This window comes from Tachyglossus aculeatus, chromosome 2, assembly GCF_015852505.1.
Source record: "Tachyglossus aculeatus isolate mTacAcu1 chromosome 2, mTacAcu1.pri, whole genome shotgun sequence".
NCBI lineage: Eukaryota > Metazoa > Chordata > Mammalia > Monotremata > Tachyglossidae > Tachyglossus > Tachyglossus aculeatus.
Genome location: NC_052067.1, coordinates 78,850,975 through 78,868,703, shown reverse-complemented (window position 1 = coordinate 78,868,703; position 17,729 = coordinate 78,850,975). Strand labels below are relative to the sequence as shown.

The 17,729-nt window shown below is 44.5% G+C and overlaps 1 protein-coding gene across 2 annotated transcripts in view; it reads right to left on the bottom strand.

Moving 5' to 3' along the window:
- The window catches only part of NHSL1 (NHS like 1), a 187,064-nt gene extending 176,958 nt beyond the window's left edge, over positions 1–10,106 (bottom strand). For both annotated transcript variants that reach the window (XM_038760182.1, XM_038760189.1), the window contains exon 1: positions 9,797–10,106. In XM_038760182.1, coding sequence (XP_038616110.1) covers positions 9,797–9,998 — 202 coding nt within the window. In that variant the 5' untranslated portion in view covers positions 9,999–10,106. The remainder of the gene's footprint in view (positions 1–9,796) is intronic.
- Positions 10,107–17,729: the final 7,623 nt, after the last annotated feature.

The window sequence follows — 17,729 nt, the reverse complement described above, 5'->3', positions numbered from 1 at the left end:
ATGACTAAATGAATACTTACAACTATCAAGATCAACGTGTTCACAACTGTTGTTGATGAGACCGTCGGCTTTAAGGCACTCAATCAGCTCCTTTCCCTCCTAACTCAACCATCTTCCAATAAAACCCAGCTGTAGACGCCGCTTCTCTAACACCAGCCTGTCACTGGGTCTCGATGTCGTCTCTCTCGCCGACAACTCCTTGCTCGTGTCCACCCCATCTGGAACTCACACCTTGCTCACCTCCTCCCCCGTCCGTGGTAGTGGACAGAGCACCAGCCTGGGAGTCAGAAGGTCATGAGTTCTAATCCCGGCTCCACCATTTGTCTGCTGTGTGACCTTGGGCAAGTCATTTCACTTCTCTGGGCCTCAGTTCCCTCATCTGTAAATGGGGATTGAGACCGTGAGCCCCACACGGGACAGGTTCTGTGTCCAACCCGATTCGCCCGTATCTACCCCAATGCTTAGTACACAGCCTGGCACTTAATAAGCACTTAAATACCATAATTATTACTATTACTATATCTAACAGACCACCACACTCCCTACTTCCAAAGGGTGACTCACCTCCAAGCGCAAAGGTGACTCAGAGGGGGAGGTTCAGAAGGGAGGGAGAAAAGGGTGGGAAAATGAGAGGTGAGTCAGGGAAGACTTCTTGGAGAAGATTTTAGCATGGCATTGAAGGTGGAGAGTGTGATGATCTGCCAGATATGAAAGGGGAGGGAGTTCCGGGACAACAGGGAGGACGGGGATAAAGGCTCCATGGCGAAATGGATGAGATCAAGGTATGGTATGTAGTTGGTGTTAGAGGAGCAACGTGTCTTCTTGGGTTGAAATGGGAGAGGGGTAAGGTTAATAATAATAATAATGATAGTATTAAGCGCTTACTGTGTGCAAAGCACTGTTCTAAGCGCTGGAAAGTGAGCAGTGGGCCCACTGTTGGGTAGGGACTGTCTCTATATGTTGCCAATTTGTACTTCCCAAGCGCTTAGTACAGTGCTCTGCACATAGTAAGCGCTCAATAAATACGATTGATGATGATGATGATGATGATGAGTTCCTTAGAGCTGAGGGCGAGGGCGAGTGGGTAAATGTGCCCCCTTCCTCTTATACTTACTCCTGCCACAGCAAGTCTGTAAGTTGCATGAACACAGTGCAGTCCAACTCATCAGATCCCAGGCCTGGCCCACAGCTGGGAAGCAGGCGGGACCAGTGACTGTCAGCGGGTGGGCCCAGCCAAGTCCCTCCGGCCACAGCTCCGGGAAACCTGTTCACTACAAGCCAGGGGCTGCCTACTGCCGCTGAAACAAATCCACAGGGTTCACCAGAAGCTCTACAGGGCTGGAGCCCTCATACCATAGTGGTGGCACCCAGAGAACTACCAGGTGGATGAGTGTGGGCAGGAGAAAGAGCAGGCTTGTTGCCCATCCACCCACACCTGATGATGATGAGGAGGGTATTTGCTAAGCGCTTACTATGTGCAAAGCACTGTTCTAAGTGCTGGGGGAGATACAAGGTGATCAGGGTGTCCCACGTGGGGCTCACAGTCTTAATCCCCATTTTAGAGATGAGGGAACGGAGGCACAGAGAAGTTGAGTGACTTGCCCAAAGTCACAGAGCTGACAAAGTGGCGGAACTGGGATTAGAACCCATGACCTGTGACTCCCAAGCCCAGACTCTTTCTACTAAGCCATGCTGCTTCAAACAGAAACTCCTTACCATTGGCTTTAAAGCACTCAATCACCTTGCCCTCTCCTGCCTCACCTCGCTGCTCTCCTACTACCACCCAGCCCGCACACTTTGCTCCTCTACTGCCAATCTACTCACTGTGCCTCAATCTCGTCTAACTGTCATCATCAATCGTATTTATTGAGCGCTTACTATGTGCAGGGCACTGTACTAAGCGCTTGGGAAGTACAAATTGGCAACATATAGAGACAGTCCCTACCCAACAGTGGGCTCACAGTCTAAAAGGGGTCTAACTAGCCACCGACCCCTCACCCACATCCTGTCCCTGGTTGGGAACTCCTTCCCCCTTCATATCTAACAAACCACCACACTCCCCACCTTCAAAGTTTTATTAAAATCCCATCTTCTACAAGAGGCTTTCCCTGCATATGCCTCATTTCCCCTACTCTCTCTCCCTTCTGCATCACCCTCGCACTTGGATTTGTACACTTTGAGCACTCAATATTCACCCCACCCTCGGCCTTGTGGGCAGAGAACACATCTACCAACTCTTGCTATACTGTACTCTCTGAAACACTTGGTACAGTGCTCTGCACACAGAAAGTGCTCAATAAATTCATTTATTCCACTGGATTTATTGAGCACTTACTGTGTGCAAAGTGCTGTACTAAGAACTTGGGAGATACACTATAACACCGAACAGACACATTTCTGCCCATAACAAGCTCACAGTCTAGAAGGGGAGACAGATAAATAGTTAAATAATAAGTAAATAATAAATAATAATAAATACATTAAGATAAATAGATAAATAAATATGATCGATTGACAATGCAGATAAATTTGGTATAGCTAAAACAGCAAAATCAAACTGAGGAAGGATGAATTTTGGGGTGGGCCCTCTCAAATGGATAAGGCCATTAACATCATCAATGATATTTATTGAGTGCTTACTGTGTGCTTAGCACTGTACCAAGCACTTGGAAAAGTACAGCATTGCTAAAAAGCATCCTCTGCCCAAAATGAGCTTACAGTCTAGAGGGGGAGACAGACATCAATATAACGGATAATACATCATTTTTTAGATATTTACATAAATGCTGTGGGGCAAATATAAAATGCCCGTGATCCCATATCCAAATGCCTAGGCAACACAGGAGGGAGAGAGAGCCATGGAAAAGAAGGCTAATAAGGGAAGGCTACATTAAGTTATCTATCAATGAACCCTGATAACGTTCAGACAAACAGCTGATGACTCAAATGGAGAGATGACAAAAATACTGTGAATTGTGAACTGTAGTTTAATGGTGCTGGGCAGTGCATCAACATTCTGGTTTCTTTTGTTCAGAATTAAGGCCACAGACTAAAGGTCAAAGTGCTGTGTCTATGGCGGCAAACCTGGAAAGATAACCCAGAATTTCCAAAGTAATAATTGAGAGCGGCAGATCATAATTAAATATCCTGTCCTTGCTATTACGGACCCACACACTGAGCCCACAACTGGTGATGTATATAAAGTTCAAAGATAGAAATCTATGAACCAAAATGGACTGCTCACTCAGCGGTACAACTCAGAAAAAAATAAATATTCTGAGAGCTGTGCCTTCTAGTTAGAATTAATGGAAGGGTCGCAAAGCAGGCTTTAGGCTTCATTCAGAAAATGGCAGAGACCGGCACTTGGATCATTTGGGAGTTCAGTGTTACCAAGAACAGTCAAGTTCCATGCTCAAGGAACATCAAGACTCCATGAGAGTAAAACACATTCAACAACGACGTCATCCCAGCAAAGGAATGAAGAACTTTTAGCCCTCTTACGTAACAGCTATGTAAATGTTTCATAATACACCCACTGTTTAGGGCTTTTATAACCTAGTAGATCAATTTAGGTAAAAAGCAGAAAGAGACAAAAGAAAAATACATATGGCAATTTACCAGTATTAAGACAATGCTATCTTGATTTAAGTTTTTTGTTTTTGTTTTTAAATGGTATTTGTTAAGTGCTTACTAATTGCCGGGCTCAGGACTAAGCACAGGGGTAGATACAAGTTAATCGGGTTGGATACAGTCCATGTCCAACATGGGGCTCACAGTCTTAATCCCCATTTTACAGATATGGTACCTGAGGCACAGAGAAGTGAAGTGACTCACCCAAGGTCACACAGCAGACAAGTGGCAGAGCCTGGATTAGAACCCAGGTCCTTTTAACTCCCAGGTCCACGTTGTATCCACTAAACCATGCTGCTTCTCCAATTAATAGTATTTATTGAGTGCTTACTTTGTGCAGAGCACTGGTCTAAGTGCTTGGGAAAGTACAACTCTACGGAGTCGGTTGACATGATCCCTGCCCACAAGGAGGTTACAGCACACAAATACATTTCATCTACCTATTATTCTGGAATAGAAAGGTACTTTTAGTATTAACTAATGCTTATTACTTTTAATGGCATGCCTAAGATGGAAATGCCTGAGCAAATATTCTGTTACAGTCTCTCAACTTGACAGTCCGGTTTTATAGGTGGTTTTGGCTATTTTCCCAGTATTTTTGAAGACTTACATAGAAAAAAAATCTTACTTTCAGTGATTTTCTTCACTTTGTAAATTATGGGCATTTGATTAAAAACAAGATCTTTATCTTACTGCAGTTCCTCTTCCTGTGCCATACCTGTCTGTCGGTGACATCTGGAGTCCTTACAAATCAAACTGAGTACTAAGATTCTGCTTTCCTGTACATAATTCCACTTTTGAACAAGGTGACAAGTTAAAATGCTTGCTGGCCTTGCTTTCAGTTCTTCTCTGATTTTTCACTTATCTGACCCTGCCTAATTCTCTTTTCCTGGCTCATTTTCCCTTTCCCCTTTAACAGTGGGGTTCATTTTAGGACCATACTGGATCCTTTTAGACTGTGAGCCCACTGTTGGGTAGGGACTGTCTCTATATGTTGCCAATTTGTACTTCCCAAGCGCTTAGTACAGTGCTCTGCACATAGTAAGCGCTCAATAAATATGATTGATGATGATCCTTTGTTTTCTCAGCCTCTCAACCACATCACTAGGCAAATGACTATCAAATCCATCACGCTCATCTTCTTATCCTCCAACACATCTCCACTCTGATGTCCCATCGTCACCTCAAAAATAATGTCAAACACAAAACTGCTTGTCTTCTCTCCTAAAACCCTCACTGCTTCCTGACTTTAGCCCACCATTGTTAATGGTATTTTATTATTGTTGTTGGTGTTATTAATAATAATAATAATAATAATAATAATGATTGTATTACTATTTCAGGCACTGTACTAAGCACTGGAGTACAAAATAAAAGCAAAAAATCCTTATTTTACAGATGAGATAACTGAGGTCCAGAGAAGTGAAGTGACTTGTCCAAGTTCACAGAGCAGACAAGTGGCGGAGCCAAGATTAGGACCATGACCTTATGATTCTCAGGCCCATGCTCTATCCACTATTCCATACTGCTTCTTAACCACCACCTTGGCCCCCAAACTCATATCCTTAGAGTCATCTTTTGGTTTCTCTCACTAGCCACACCTTCATGCAATCCATCCCAAAGGTCATTCCCCACCTTCAAAACCCACAGTGCTTCTTGCTGCCATTCGTACCCAATTACGGCTCTGATCAGGGGCTTTCAAGACTCTCCAGCTACAAACTTCCCCTTTACTAACTGCTTTTGTCTCTTCCTCCCATTACACACCAGATTCATCCACCCAAATCTGCTCATTCCCCCCTCGACACGACTTTTTCACCCTTAAGACATTTCCCTAGCCTGGAATGACCTTTTCCTTCTACTTCACCAAGTCATATCCCTCTTCTCCTCCTTCCAAACGCTATTCAAAAGTCTGCCGTCTCCATAAAGTCTTCACAGATCAACAATGCCCAGACTCTGCCATGTGATTAAAAACTGTCCCTTGCATATAATCGTCAATTTCTTTTTTTTTGGGGGGGGGGGGGTCCCAACTTGGATGGCCATTGTCATGTGATTTATTCCACCATTTCTGCTTTGATTTAGATATTTGTTATTTATGAGTCCTGTCTCTACTATTAGATAGTAAACTCATTAAGGACAACTAAACACTTTTTGGTACTTGCCCACAGCACTTAGAACAGTGTTCTACACCCCAGCTAACACTCAGTTGCTGATGTTGGTGATAAAAAGAAGGTGAATTCTCCATTTTTCAGCGGCTGATTTCCTAGACTGTGAATTATCCAGTTCTTCCTTTTGGCTGTGGACATTTAGTCCACTTTACATCTCCTTAGCATTTCCATCACAGGCAAAGATGAAGAAATAAAGCAACTAAAACTCAAATATTTCAATTTCTGTACTTGTTGCAGTTCTACTAAAATGTTTGATTGTGGAGGAGAGAGAAACCCTGAGGTTTTAGCATTAAGTCTGTTTTTCGATTGTCCTTGACTTTACCATGTCCCACTTCAGATGATAACCTTAAAGACAGCTGACAATTTAAAGGCAGAATCCTCTAAGAAGTGTGATTTCCTACAATTCCCTGTAACTTGCTCTCTGTTCAGTGATCTAAAACTGTTATTTTTATTCTCCATCTACACTGCTTTATTGGGAGGAATACTGAAAACAAAGATTTGAATTGCAAATGCATTCAACACAAATCATAAATACATAAAACTGATCAATACAGGTAAAAAGATAAAAAGACAAACTAGTTTCCCCCAAACCTCTCCTTTTATTTTTATGGTCTCTGTTAAGTGCTTACTATGCGCCAAGCATTGTACTGAACACTCAGGTAGATTAAAGCTAATCAGGTTGGACACAGCCTATGTCCCACATGGGGCTCACGGTAGCAATCTCCATTTTACAGATGAGGTAACTGAGGCACAGAGAAGTGAAGTGACTCACCCAAGGTCACACAGCAGACAAGTGGCAGAGCTGAGATTAGAACCCAGGTCCTTCTGATTCCCAGCCCTGTACTCTATCCACTAGGCCAGGCTGCTTCTCTCATGTCCAGACCTTATTTTATATGGGAAAATAGTTGATTTAAAATACAAGTCTAGTTTAAGCAATTAATCTGATCTCTGAGATCCTTTAATCCCAATTTGTCCTCCTGACTATGAAAGCTATACGCTCTCTCACCTATTACATTATGCATTCCACTTTCCTTCACGGATACATTATAAAATAGCGCATAGCACACTGAGCCAGATCCTGATGAGAAACACTGATGCATATCCTTGATTTTTACTGCTTAATACAGTTCTGAGGGAATGTGCTAACCTACTGGAGCACATCACATTGAGAATCTGAGTATTAATAGCTGCTGCTAACAATCTCATTTTTCATCTTTCAACAGAGTGAAAAAGATGATGTTACAAGAACTCCTGGAAACGATACCTGAATTTGATTGTTAGTAGAAGTGCCTCAACCATAGCATGTTCACAATGGCCCTTAAATAATTTTGTGGCAAACCACTGTGTCTCTTTTGATTAATTCATTCTAGGGCTCATGAAAAGAAATTTAACCCTGCTAGACCCTCGTGATCAGGGAATGGATAAGCTTCCCAAAAGTCCTGCCAATTGTGCTACAATCTCAACCTGCCGTGGAAATTTCTGTCCTTCGCTTTTCTCTAGGCGGGATTATAAATCACAGCAAAGCATGCAGGAGAGGCCCGTGAGGCTGACGGATGTTCACACTGCAATTCCTAAAAGTGATGGTTTTGCAATATTACATGCGTGTCAAGGTCTCTGAAGGTCAAGCAAATTTCAGGCCTGCATTAATTCCTCTTCTTCTCTCCATTCACTTAGCATATTCTCAATTACAGTGAGGGTTATAAAAGGAAGCAGTCTTTAGAATCTCGATGTTCAGTTACACCAAGATTTCCCCTCCCCCTGGGCACTCTACAACGACCTCTTTATTTTCCAGAAGTCAAGTGTGTGGCATTTGCATGTTCTTTGTGAAATTAACACATCTGTTAATCCTCCAAGATGTTTCTTTTCCATCAGTGCCATACCCTGCCCTATTTAAAGTCCAAAAACGATTCCATACCAAATCAGCCCGTGTACAGATTAACTTGAGCATAAACCTGGCAGATATTGTGAGCAAAAACAAAACAGAGCCATGGAGCAACCCGAGACCTTCTAGAAAAGAGAGATAAAAACACAAAACACCCAATAATAACAATGGCATTTGTTAAGCGCTTACTATGTGCAGAGCACTGTTCTAAGTGCTGGGGAGGATACAAGGTGATCAGGTTGTCCCACTTGGGGCTCGCAGTCTTCATCCCTATTTTACAGATGAGGTAACTGAGGCACAGAGAAGTTAAGTGACTCTCCCAAAGTCACACAGCTGACAATTGGTGGAGCTGGGAGTTGAACCCATGACCTCTGATTCCCAAGCCCATGCTCCTTCCACTGAGCCACACTGCTTCTCAAGCGCTAGCTATCCTGTTAACCTTCTCGTTACCCACAGCACAGTGCTGCTGTATGTACATCATTTTTCGATGTTACCGCTGTGAAGTTATACCACCCGACCATTACTGAAACCACAGTTTACTCCTGAAATAGAAAAAGTCAAGTTCACATTTGGGGTGAACTACACGACTGCCAGAAATGAAAAATAAATCACTTTGAAGAGCCAATGTCACTCTGGGGCCTGTCCATCCTCATAAAGCACTTCAGCACCAAGCTGTCATTTTAAGTGTTCCATCAACTGACTACTGTTGGCCACTTTCCAGACATAAGCTAGAAATGACAAGTTCGACCAGATCCTCTAGCAGCATGCCAAAGGTTTGGGGCCCAGCTTTAAGAGCCATGGTTGCACTAACTCTGCAGAGCAAGGCAAAGGAAAAAAAATCCACACTGTCCTGCACATCTTGAAGTAGAATTCCCCCACATTACACCTCTTTTGTCTTCGGGAAGAAAGGAAGGGACAACACAATGACTAACAAGAGAGAAGGGCTGGCATCAAAAGAATGGGACTGGAAGGGGTGGGAGGCAGGGATGTGAGGAATATAATGATGCGGAATGCCCTAATGCAGTTCCCTTGTGGGATTCAAGTAGTACTGCCAGACTGGGCTTTGTGACTGCACAGAAAACTGAATTGGTTTTAGGATCTAAACCCTTCATCTACCACTACAGGATCCTTAATCACTGCTGGGAGAGGGCACATCCTTAATACTAAAAGGTTTCTTGGTTGGCTATTTATAAGAATTTTATATTTCTCAGTTTGAGACTAATATTTTTCTTCGCTGTAAGGGACAGCGTTATCCGGTACCAAGAGAAAGGGATTCTAACCCCGATTATATCCATGACTGAGCTCTGGGGAAGGTCACTTCACCACTGCTTGCATTCATTTTCCTCTACATAATGAAATACCACTTGCTTAATTTGTATTTCAGTAACATTATGAAGGTCGATGAGATGTCCAAGACCTTTCTGAGCAAAGGTTAGAGAACAACAAATGGTATTCATTTATCCCTGTAAAGGTCTCACCACTCTTCAGGGCAAAGTTACTACCCTCTCTTCCCAAATCCTTCTATTAAAAATAACAATAGTAAATGTGGTATTTGTTAAACATGAACTATAGGCAAACCACTAATCTAGGCACTGGAGTAGATATAGTATATGCAATCTCTGTCCAGAACAAGTACTGAATACCCCTTTTATAGATTAGGAAATTTAGGCACAGAGAAGAGACTTGCCCAAGGTCACACAGCAGGCAAGTGGCAGCTCAGGGATTAGAAGCCAGTTCCTCTGACTCCCAGAGCGGTACTCCTTTCACTAGGCCACACTGCTTCCCATGCTTCTTCTTTGAGAGTGTAGACTGAGATTTGTGCAGTTTTATTTATTTCAGGCCTACTTAATCCCACATGAGCTCAGCAGAAGGATTATAGAGTTCCAAAGTGGGAACACTAAGATAAGGAAAAAGGGGGAGATGATGCAGAGGGAGAACAAATCTGGTTTCTTCTTGGAAAGCCACAATGTCAAAGATTAAGGAAACCTACTACACATTTAACCAGTCAGTAAATGCCACTCAACACGACACTTCCAGAAAGGAAGAAAATACTTAGACGTTCTGGAAGCCCCAGAAACGCTGCCCATCGAATCACCTCCTTCCACCCAAAAGTCATCACCTTTTCTGCTCTGGGTTCTGTAGGTCCAATTTTCATCATCCTCTTCCACCTGCTGCCCACATATTGAGAGTTCTCCATCACTGCGAAACAACCTCTTTGTCTGCCTGGATAGAGAGGAAAAATTTATCCAGCTGACAGCACGTGAAAGAGAACCTGAATTTTGTTTGAATCTGAAAGAGCCGGAAGCACACTCTTTTTTCATCTTCCCTCCAACAGGCTGCACTCAGGAGACAACTCCACCGACAAAAAAAGTCTGGATTCAAGCTCTCTTGGTCCTTTAAAGAACTGTTCCGTTCCTAGGTATGGGACTTTGGGAATGTTGATACTGCCATTCAATCTCTCAACAGGGCGGTTCTGCCAGCTCAATCAGAAAGGAAAGGGGGAGAAGTAGGAAAAAAAAAGAAAAAAAGAACCCAGACTGTGTTACACCCGCCAACTTCTGGAGCTTGGTCACTGAGTCAGTTTAAATCTTGCAAGTCTTTTGTGCAAATGCCCAGATACTAACAAAGGCTGAGAAAAACACCACAGGATCTTGGGTTCAGGAAAACTTGCCAAGACTTAGTGAAGTACAGTTCCGAGGCACACTGTTTCCCCAGTGCGCACCAAGCATCCAAGACGGTAATCCTATTCCCCTCTCGGGCATCTTTCCTCCAAAGCAAATGAAAGTTGGCTTCTGTCGTAGCAGGAAACGGCTCCTCCTCACACTTTGGAGTCAGGAACCCAGCTTGGAGTTTTCCCACGAAGCAACAGCCCGGCTGCCCCGACAGGCCCCTGGAGAGAAATCTCAGGACTCAGAGGAGGCGGCCGGTGATCCTTCCTGTACCGTTGCAGTTCTGATTCACAAGCCCACTGACTCACTTCACCTTATGTTAGGACTCTCCAAACATAAAACAGGCAGTGTGGCAACTGCTTGGATTACAGAGTAAGCACTACGGTGAAATAGGATAGGCTGCTCACCCCGACACCAACCACCCAACACTAGAGATGGAAAACTCCGCCTCTCCACAGTCAATACCTTGGAGGCAGGGCAAACTCCAACTGCTCAGTCCTGGAGACGAAAACTCCGCCTCTAGACGGTCACTACCCCAGAGCCCTGGCAAACTTCTGAACACTCTACAAAGACCTTGGGAAATGCCCGTGCTTCTGTTCAAGGGTTGACTCGAGAAAGAGGAAATGAAAAGGGATGACATAAACATCATAATCTACACAGCACGTATTTGTTTTCCTCCACACAAAAGCAACAGGCTGAAATAATACCTATCACATAATCTATTGTGCTAGAGAAGCTTCGCAGGAAAAAGAAGGTAACCTAAAAGCAGGTGCAACATCAAGCCACATTTGTAAGTGATTTCGCCCTAGAAAGCTCTGGTGCTTAGACTTCCTCATTATGCAGCTCTGAGTCAGAGGATACGCTTTAGTTGATGGACTTGTCTGTAGCAGGGTAGGAATGCAGACATGCTGAAAGCAGAGGGGAATCCAGTTTGCCATTTTCAACAGTCATGACTCACAATGATGCAGATGAAATCCCTGATCCTAACCCTAAATTCCCAGGACTCTGGATAGGCCTTTCTCAGCCCCATAGCACTTATGCCCACATCCATAATTTATTTTAATGTTTCTCTCCCCCTCTCAACTGTGAACTCCTTGTGGACAAGAAATGTGTCTACCACCTGTTATACTGTACCCTAACAAGGGCTTAGGTGCTCTGCACACAATACGATTGATTAACAAATACAACTGACTGATTGACTGAAATGATTATGCCCATTTTGGGAGGTGAGATAATTCATTCATTCATTCAGTCGTATTTATTGAGCACTTACTGTGTGCAGAGCACTGTACTAAGCGCTTGGGAAGTACAAGTTGGCAACATATAGAGACGGTCCCTACCCAACAACGGGCTCACAGTATAGAAGGGGGAGACAGACAACAAAACATATTAACAAAATAAAATAAATAGAATAGCAAATATGTACAAGTAAAATCGAGTAATAAATATGTACAAACACATATACAGGTACTGTGGGGAGGGGAAGGAGGCAAGGCGGGAGGAGGGGGAGAGAAAAGAGGGGGAGAGGAAGGAGGGGACTCCGTCTGGGAAGGCCTCCTGGAGGAGGTGAGCTCTCAGTAGGGCTTTGAAGGGAGGAAGAGAGCTAGCTTGGAGGATGTGCGGAGGGAGGGCATTCCAGGCCAGGGGGAGGACGTAGGCCGGGGGTCAACGGCAGGACAGGCGAGAACGAGGCACGGTGAGGAGGTTAGCAGCACAGGAGCGGAGGGTGCGGGCTGGGCTGCAGAAGGAAAGAAGGGAGGTGAGGTAGGAGGGGGCGAGGTGATGGACAGCCTTGAAGCCGAGAGTGAGGAGTTTTTGCCTGATGTGTAGGTTGACTGTTAGCCACTGGAGATTTTTGAGGAGGGGAGTAACGTGCCCAGAGCTTTTCTGCACAAAGATGATCCGGGCAGCAGCGTGAAGTATAGATTGAAGTGGGGAGAAACAGGAGGATGGGAGATCGGAGAGGAGGCTGATGCAGTAATCCAGTCAGTATAGGATAAGAGAGTGAACCAGCAGGGTAGCAGTTTGGATGGAGAGGAAAGGGCGGATCTTGGTGATGTTGCGGAGGTGAGACCGGTAGGTTTTGGTGACGGACTGGACAATGCCCCCAGGGACCCGGCTTTGCTTAGCAGTACACAGTGGAAGAACAACCTGGAAGAGAGTAAGTAGCACTGAAACATCTGCTGTTATGGTGAAATGATGTGCAGCAGGGAAGGAAAGAGAGGAGTTACTGCCTCAAACAGAAGCTTCGAGAAGACTTCCATCCCAAGAGGCAGATTTGGAATCCGCGAAAGGTCCGGCAAGGAGCAAATGTCATTGGCACAAAAAATGTCACACTTTCCGGGCCTCCGGCATTGAAATGGGATGATGATCTGTTTGAATCACACCCTCACTTCAAAATATAATCAGTCTCACCTTCAATAGCATCACCTGCAACACAGTACAGCTGGATGTGTGCAAGATTTTCCACCTTATCAACTCTCTTCCACCTCACTGATATGTTAAGCAAGTCTGGAAAGTTCCTAGAGCAAGGTAGGCTGAAGTTATGCAAAACCTAAACAGCCGCTGCAAAGTATCCATAAACTGATCCTCGACCGTGCGGTTAGTGGCTGGTACCCGACTGAGATAAAACACTTTGATACAGACCAGGCACTAAGGATCGAGAAGCTGCAAATGTTAGCATTTCTAAGCTATAAAATGGAATTGATTCAAATCCCTTAGTGAGATAAATAGGGTAAGAGGCAGGACCCCAAGCACTCCAGCATTTTTGCAATGTGAGATGTCCCTAGGAGGGTGTTGTGTGAACTGGAACCCCACTGTGGGGAAAAGGGGGTGGAGGGAGCTTAAATTTCCTTCTTCTCCCTCCCCAGCAACCAAAGTATGAAGCGGCAGGACTCTGAGGTGATGGATCACTGCTATCTATTTTTTATTCCTTTTTATGGTATAATAATAATAATTGGAATTTGTTAAGCGCTTACTATGTGCAAAGCATTGTTCTAAGCGCTGGGAAGGATACAGGGTGATCAGGTTGTCCCACGTGGGGCTCACAGTCTTAATCCCCATTTTACAGATGAGGTAACTGAGGCCCAGAGTATATGTTAAGTGCTTACTGTGTGCTAGACACTGTACTGAGCGCTGGGGTAGATACAAGCTAATTAAGTTGGACACAGTCTCTGTCCCGGGTGGAGCTCATGGTCTTAATCCCCATTTTACAGATGAGGTAATCGAAGCCCAGAGAAATGAAGTGACTTGCCCCTGGTCACACAGCAGACAAGTGGCAGAGCCAGGATTAGCAGCCAGGTCCTTCTAATAATAATAATAATGATGGTATTTGTTAAGCGTTTACTATGTGCAAAGCACTGTTCTAAGCGCTCGGGCGCTACAAGGTGATCGGGTTGTTCCAAGCGGTCTCACAGTCTTCATCCCCATTTGACAGATGAGGGAACTGAGGCCCAGAGAAGTGAAGTGACTTGCCCAAAGTCCCACAGCTGACAAGTGGCGGAGGCGGGATTTGAACCCATGACCTCTGACTCCAAAGCCTGGGCTCTTTCCACTGTTCCACGCTGCTTCTCTGACTCCCAAGCCCATGCTCTACCCACCATCCCCATCCCTCTTCGCACAGTTCAGACAGATCCATTGCCGGACTAACAGCTCTGCAAAACCATAGCTCTAGTATTAAATTTCCAGCATTCACTGGACACGGAAGGGTGTGATATCTCCAAAAAAACAAAGGTTTCCATCAGACGCCCAAGGAGACTAAACTCTAATAGGAATAAAAGAACAAAAGATTATGAGCACTTTTATGAGTACTGCCAAGGTTATGAGTACTGCCAAAATGTTATCTTGGGTAGTGACTGTCATCCAGGGCAGATACTACAGTAACTCCTTCCCCGGAGATATTAATCCTAATCCTACCTACTCATTTGTCCGAAAGGATCAGGACAGAGTTCTTCCTAAAGGCACGAGGATAGATAATCATCATCATCATAACAGTAATAATAATAATAATTGTCTTGTTGGCCTCAGCTTCTCTCCACACGTACGAGATAACCCCATCCCATCCTCCTTTCGCCCGCCCCTGCAGGAATAAGAACTGCACCTTGTGGCTTTGTATAACCTTGGAAAACCCAGTGACTGTGGGCTGTGTCCCTGAGGAAAAAATCTGCTCCTCTAGATCCCTACTTACTTCTTGTTCTTATCCCAGTGTTTCAATCTCCCAGTGTGTCTGTCCCTGGTCCTCACACCTGTATTTCAGAGATTGGGAGCCTCTTGAGGGACAAGGTCTATGTCTAATTCCCACTTGAATATTCTTTCCCAGTGCTTAATACAGTGACTGGGCACTCAGTAAATGCTTAATAAACACTAATAATAAAAATAATTATGGTACTTGTTGAGTACTTATGTGCCAAGAACTGCTCTAAGCACTGGGGTTGATTCAAGTTAGTCACGTTGGACCCAATCCCTGTCCCACATAAGGCTCACACCCTTTTCCCCATTAGAGAAGCAGCATGGCTTAGTGGAAAGAGCACGGGCTTGGGGGTCAGAGGTTGTGGGTTCTAATCCCGGCTCCACTACTTGTCTGCTGTGTGACCTTGGGCAAGTCACTTCACTTCTCTGGGCCTCAGTTAGCTCATCTGTAAAATGGGGATTAAGACTGTGAGCCCCACGTGAGACAACCTGATTACCTTGCATCTACCTCAGGGCTTAGAACAGTGCTTGGCACACAGTAAGCGCTTAACAAAAACCATTATTATTATTATTATTATTATTATTATTATTATTATTGCAGATGAGGTAACAGAGACCCAGAGAAGAGAAGTGACTTGCCCAAAGCCACACAGCAAACGTGGCAGAGCCAGGATTAGAACCCATGACCTTCTGACGTCCAGGCCTGTGCTCTATCCATTAATCAATCAATCATATTTAAGCTATATTATTACTACTACTACTACTACCACTACCACTACCGCGGCCTGCTCAGTCATGACACTCTATGGCACTTATTCGAAGGTAGATTCGGTCACAAATAGCAATCTCAGCTTTCTGGAAAATTTTCCACTTAATGTTCAAGTGGTAGTGTTTAGGAGGACCAGGCACGCAATCCAGAAAGTTGGGGTAGCTGGTGGGGAGTGTCTCATGTTGGAAAGTCCATTTGGTTTCCAAACTGCATACTAAACCTTATCCATATACACTCTCATCACCAGCTCCTGAGAAAAGCAGATGTTCAAAAAAAAAGGGACTGAGCACCCTCCTTCCTCGTACCCTCTTCCCCCTCCCCACCCCTCCCCACAGCACCTGTATATATGTATATATGTTTGTACATATTTATTACTCTATTTATTTTACTTGTACATATTTATTCTATTTATTTTATTTTGTTAATATGTTTTGTTTTGTTGCTGTCTCCCCCTTCTAGACTGTGAGCCCGCTGTTGGGTAGGGACCATTTCTATGTGTTGCCAACTTGTACTTCCCAAGAGCTTAGTACAGTGCTCTGCACACAGTAAGCGCTCAATAAATACGACAATGAATGAGTGAATGAAAGGGAGTGTGGATGAAAGCTAGAAAAAGCAAATGAAGCTGGCGACGGGGTCTTGGCAGTCCCCAAAGGCTAGACGTCTTGCAGCAACCCGATGCTTCAGATCAACAGTGTGAGGATCTGTGTGGCTTAGTGGATAGAGCATGAGCCTGGGAGCCAGAAGGACCTGGGTTCTAATTCCAGCTCTGCCACTTGTCTCTGTACAACCCCAAGCAAGATACTTCATTCTCTGTGCCTCAATTCCCTCATCTGTAAAATGGGGATTAAGACTGTGAGCTCCATGTGGGACATGGACTAGGCCCAAACCTGTCTCGTTTGTATCTACCCTAGTGCTTAGAACAGTACCTGGCTCATAGTAAGTGCTTAGCGACCATTAGAAAAAACCCAAAAACCCAGCCCTGATGGGTAAGATGTAATCAATCGTACTTATTGAGCGCTTACTGTGTGCAGAGCACTGTACTAAGCACTTGGGAAGTACAAGTTGGCAACATATGGAGACGGTCCCTACCCAACAGTGGGCTCACAGTCTAGAAGGGGGAGACAGACAACAAAACAAAACATATTAACAAAATAAAATAAATAGAATAGATATGTACAAGTAAAATAAATAGAGTAATAAATATGTACAAACATATATACAGGTGCTGTGGGGAAGGGAAGGAGGTAAGGTGGGGAGGATGGAGGGGGGAGGAGGGGGAGAGGAAGGAGGGGGCCTCAGTCTGGGAAGGCCTCCTGGAGGAGGTGAGCTCTCAGTAGGGCCTAAGTGAGCTGAACTCTGTATCAGATTGCCCTATGAATCAGCCCGGCATGCCAAAGTCACCTTTGGCTCCGGGGACAGAGTACAGTTGGTTTCCCAACTGTCATCTTCTGTAAATAATTTAAGAGCTTAGATTTAAATGAAAATCTCCCCATGAGGTAATTTACAAAGAAACACATACCCAGTCTGGGACCTTTGACAACCTCCAAAAGTAAACAGGCCAAGCCAGACACTATGCAACCTCAAAAGCCAGATACACACACACACACACACACACACACACACACAGCCACCAGACCCATCTATCTAAACTTCACAGAGACCAACCCAATCTAAACTATCCACCGAGAGAGACAGATTACTGTAAAGAAGGAATTTAGCAATCAATGTCATTCATCACCACCTTCCAGAAATGAGGAGACCGGGAAAAGAAAACCTGGCAAGAAATTCCCATTTTTTAGAGTCTCCCAACCCATCCGTTCATGGAATTGAAGCACCGCCTTGTGTAGACTTTGAGGCAACAAGGAGCCACTTACCCGGACATCGTTCTTTCACCACATAACAGAGCCAACTCGGTCCCCAGATCTTACTTTTGAATACTTTCCCCCTGCCGCTGAACACGGCTGTCAGGGAGTCAGAAAGGAATGGCAAAAATCACTTGATACACACGCAATAGGGTGAGGCACTATATCTCAGTCCCTGGTGGCTGAACATATTGTACAAGGTGAAAACAGTCTGCCCGTACGGGGCAGATGACATGGTCTGAAAGACCAGCAGGGCAAAGGTAACAACCCTGGCTAAACAATTCACCCCAGGGATGAGGACCAGAGAAGCTCCCAAGGCCCCAGGCTTTGGTCTACATCTCCATGCGGAGGACAAGAATGCAGTCCACAGTTACTTTCCAAAGATTCAGTCATTCATTCATTCGTTCAATCGTATTTATCGAGTGCTTACCATGCACTGTACTGAGCACTTGAATACAATACAACAGACACATTCCCTGCCTACAAATTAAAATTATGGCAGTCCCACTAATACCGTGGCTACAGAGTGGTTGAGGAGTACAACGGTGTCATTTTTATATTTCC